This window comes from Eleutherodactylus coqui, chromosome 11 (genome assembly GCF_035609145.1).
Source record: "Eleutherodactylus coqui strain aEleCoq1 chromosome 11, aEleCoq1.hap1, whole genome shotgun sequence".
Taxonomy (NCBI): domain Eukaryota; kingdom Metazoa; phylum Chordata; class Amphibia; order Anura; family Eleutherodactylidae; genus Eleutherodactylus; species Eleutherodactylus coqui.
In genome coordinates this window covers 42,196,352-42,200,461 of record NC_089847.1, presented here as the reverse complement: position 1 = coordinate 42,200,461, position 4,110 = coordinate 42,196,352, and the positions used below count along the sequence as shown (strand labels likewise).

The following is a 4,110-nucleotide window of genomic DNA, read 5'->3' as shown; positions in this document are numbered from 1 at the left end:
TTGAGTGTCGTCTTCCTGTCACGAAAAGGAGTGACACTTCAGTGGTTTCAGTGTATAATGTGCCCTTCTTCACATCCCTGCTACAACATCTCCTGTGGTGTATTAACTAATTAGTTGTCAGGAAGGTGTTTCCATTATCTGTCCAATCAGCCATAATGCAAGTGTATGTATTAAGGGACCATTTCTACATCGGCACTGGTTATTGTCTTGACTGAAGTGTTTGAGTCAGTGGACTCCTGTCAGCTAAGTACCTGTGGTTATTTATTCTGTGTGGGACCTATTCACTTCTCCCAAATACTGTGTTATATACATTGTTCTTTCCATCTGCATTAAACACCATCCCTGTCCTCCATCTAGGGACAGACTAGGCCCCTTACGTTCCTTACGTGGGACATATTGGGGCAATCGCTCTACTTCTAGGCATGGTCTGCCTCACTAAAGTTGGTTAGGGATAGCCTTCCAATTTCTGTTATTGTGACGCCCTATTTTGTGTTCCCCAGGCTTTTGGTGATATAATACAAGTCTATATTGGTCTATTATAGATATTAATTGAATCTTGGTCTGACATGTTGGGGATGTACATGTATAATGCCTTACTTGTGCCTTGCACTAATGTAACAGCACCCTAAAAAAACACTTCATTCATTTTCAAGCTTGTTTGTCACTAGCATCCTATGAGTTTCTTCAATGGAAAAATAAGTAAGGTCTTACCTTCTTTTTTAAACTTTTATACTTGGCTTAAAAACTGTAATTTACATATTTTCTTTGTCTTTCAGAATTAAAAAACGTCTATCAATCCAGAAGAAAATAATCTAATGTAAATGAACTCACTTTATGACATTCAATATAGAGAGTCGGGAAAATAATCACATGTTTTGCAACAGTTTTTCAGTAGATTTTCACAATTTCTTATAAAGTGCAAGGCAACCTTTTTACCAAATTATTTCTGTAAATACAAAAATGTTATTGTGCAATATCTCTGCAGAGACGGATCAGACACCTTCTTTTATCTCTATAAGGAATGTTGTTGCATGCACTATACTGTCTTTAGTTTTTATGATTGGGGTGCCAGGAAACATAATGGTAATGTGGACCGTATATAGAAAGCTGAAGAATATTTCTGCCACTGTGCTGTTAATCGGAAACCTAGCACTTGCAGACTTCCTCATTCTGTTATCTGTACCTATCTGTATATATACACTTGCTGTCAACAAATGGATTTTTGGAGTGGGATTTTGCAAAGTTTTGGTATATTTTATATATTCCAATTTGTATGCCAGTGTATTTCTCATAACCTTGTTGAGCATAGAGAGGTTTTTGGCTGTGTTTAGGCCCTTTTATCTGCAGAGATGGACCAAACAACGTGTTTTTAAAAAAAGTCCAATTTTTATTTGGATAGCAGCTGTAGTATTTGGTATTCACTCTCTTCCATTCTACAACCCAAATCAAAGCAGAGACCCTTTCCAATGCATTCCACACGAATACACTAATGATACGCAAAAGGTAATATTTCTTCTTTTGGAAACCTTCATTGGATTTTTGATTCCGTTTGGCATTATTATCATCTGCTACACCTACTTATGGAGAAAACTCAGAAAAATGAAGTTTGTGGGCAAATGTAAATCAGACAAAATAATCATCCTTGTCGTGGTCACTTTTGTCGTATGTATGACTCCATGGGAGATATTCAAGATTATGGATATAATTTCTATTTTTCTGGACAGCTGCAGTTTGAAAGCAATTGTGAACATTGGAGATTTTATCTGTGTGGCGTTGATATTTATAAACAGTAGCATGAACCCTGTTTTATATTTCTATTATGCGTTTAAATTAAAGCGCCCTACAACGATTAAAAGGCTGAATATGCTTTTTGAAAACATTGGAGACATTGAGACAGAACAAAAGCGAAGTAAAATTAATGGAAATACCACAGTCCCTACACATATTGACAGCATTCCTACGGCTAATATTAACATTCAGATGGCTTAAAAATATATGTGGTGATGTTCTCTTTCCAAAGCAAGTTTTCCTTTATCCACCAGATAAGGTTAATGTGCTAAGTGATAGGCGTCTGACAGCTGGGATGCCCACAATCCCTAGAATGGGTCTCAGGCACATAGATAGCCAAGTTAAAGTGCTTAGCTATCTCCAATAGTCCAATTTAAGGGAATGGGGCAATGGTGGTGTACATTAGTGACTGCATTGCCCACACTTCACAATGCATCAGAGACACATTCTAGTGATCAGTGAGGGTCCCAGTGGTTGGACCTCCATCATTCATCAAGTTATTCCCTGTGCTGTGAATAGAGAATAACTTGCTTTCTTTGAACTTTTAAGAGACAAAGTAATTTTTTGTTATTGCTTTTCAGCATTTAATAGTTATAATGTTTCTAATTTTAGGTTGACATTAGAGATGAGCAAGCATGCTCGCTAAGGCAAACTACTCGAGCGAGTAGTGCCCTATGCGAGTACCTGCCCGCCTGTCTCTAAAGATTCGGCTGCCGGCACGGGTGAGAGGTAAGTTGCGGCGGTGAGCAGGGGGAGCGGGGGGAGGGGAGGGGGGAGTGAGGGAGAGAGATCTCCCCTCTGTTCCTCCCTGCTCTCCCCCGCCGGCAGCCGAATCTTTAGAGACGAGCGGGCAGGTACTCGAATAAGGCATTACTCGCTTGAATAGTTTGCCTTATTGAGTATGCTCGCTCATCTGTAGTTGACATGCTTGTATGACGTTTTATTTTTTGAGACTGTGTACTTTTTTTGGTACCACATGTGGGTACATATACAGTATGTTAGTGATTAAATGGATTATGCAGACTTTCACACTTATCTCATATCCACAGGATAAGGCAATAAGTCTCTGATCAGGATCCAACTGCTGAATCCCCACTGATCATGAGAACAGGGGTTGGTTTGGATAGGAGATAACTGATAAAGTTAGCACAAGCTCTTGAATGTATAATAATTTTTATTTTCACAGAAATGCAAAAAATAAGTATTTTTCAATTGTTTCTAGTTATTTGTTATGCCATTCAATAAGTACTTTAGAGAATGTTTCATATTTACAAAACAGATTGTTAAAGTTATGTTGATGCCAAATATGTGTATATCATTTTGTAACCATTGTATAATAAAATGTATTAAATGTAAAAATATTGTGTTTGGGTGTTTTTTTTTTCAGTTTTTTTCCATGAACTTCTATTAACTCCTGCCCATGCCATGACATTTATGTATGTATTCATAATTACAGAAAAATGCTTTTATCTAGTTTTCCATTCTTTTGGGTATTAAAAATACTTTTGGCATAACTGCATCTGTAAGACCTGACAATATATCATACATATTTTTTATCCTAAACACTGTTGAAAAAAAAGCTGAGTTGTTCATTTCAAAACACAATAAAAGTGATAAAAAAGTCATATGTGCTCTAAATGGTACCCACAGAAACTACAGCTTGTCATGCAAAGCACAAGCCCTCAGCAATGCTAAAAATGTTTTTCCAAAGATGTTTCTATTGCAGAAAAGTACCAAAATTATAAATTTTTTCTTACATTTTTCGATCATAGTCAGTAGAGATGAGCGAGCACCAAAATACTCAGGTGCTCGTTACTCGAGCCGAGCTTTTTGTAATGCTCGAGAGCACGTTTCGAGTAACGAACCCCATTGAAGTCAATGGGAGACTCGAGCATTTTTCAAGGTGACCCATGCTCTGCATTGTCTTCAATGGAGCTGCCACTGCTGCCGGCGGCTCCATTGAAAACAATGGTCTGCCGCTACCCCTGAATTGTTTTTCAGGGAAGGGCTTTACATATAAGCCCTTCCCTGAAAAAGAATCATTTTAGTGTAAAAATAAATAAACTTACCTCTCCACTGCTGCCGTGTCCCCCGCGGGGATGAAGAATACATATGCAGCAGATGTTTTCTTCATCCCCGCTAGTAAAAAGAATTCCCTGCTGCTGCACCTGCCACATATGTGACAGATGCAGCAAAGGAATTCTTCAATTTCCTACCGCAGCTGTCATGTGAGGATCCTGCTGCTGACACCCCGTCAGTGGTTTTCAGGGAAGAGCTTTAAACATAAGCCCTTCCCTAAAAAATAATAATCTTAGTGTAAAA

At 38.2% G+C, this 4,110-nt stretch overlaps 1 protein-coding gene across 1 annotated transcript; it reads left to right on the top strand.

The window, feature by feature from the left end:
• The first annotated feature begins 960 nt into the window (after positions 1–960).
• LOC136582735 (leukotriene B4 receptor 1-like) lies at positions 961–2,223 on the top strand. Its single transcript, XM_066583965.1, has one exon. It carries the CDS (start codon positions 961–963, stop codon positions 1,987–1,989), a length of 1,029 nt encoding a protein of 342 aa, XP_066440062.1. The 3' UTR covers positions 1,990–2,223.
• The last annotated feature ends 1,887 nt before the right edge of the window (positions 2,224–4,110 follow it).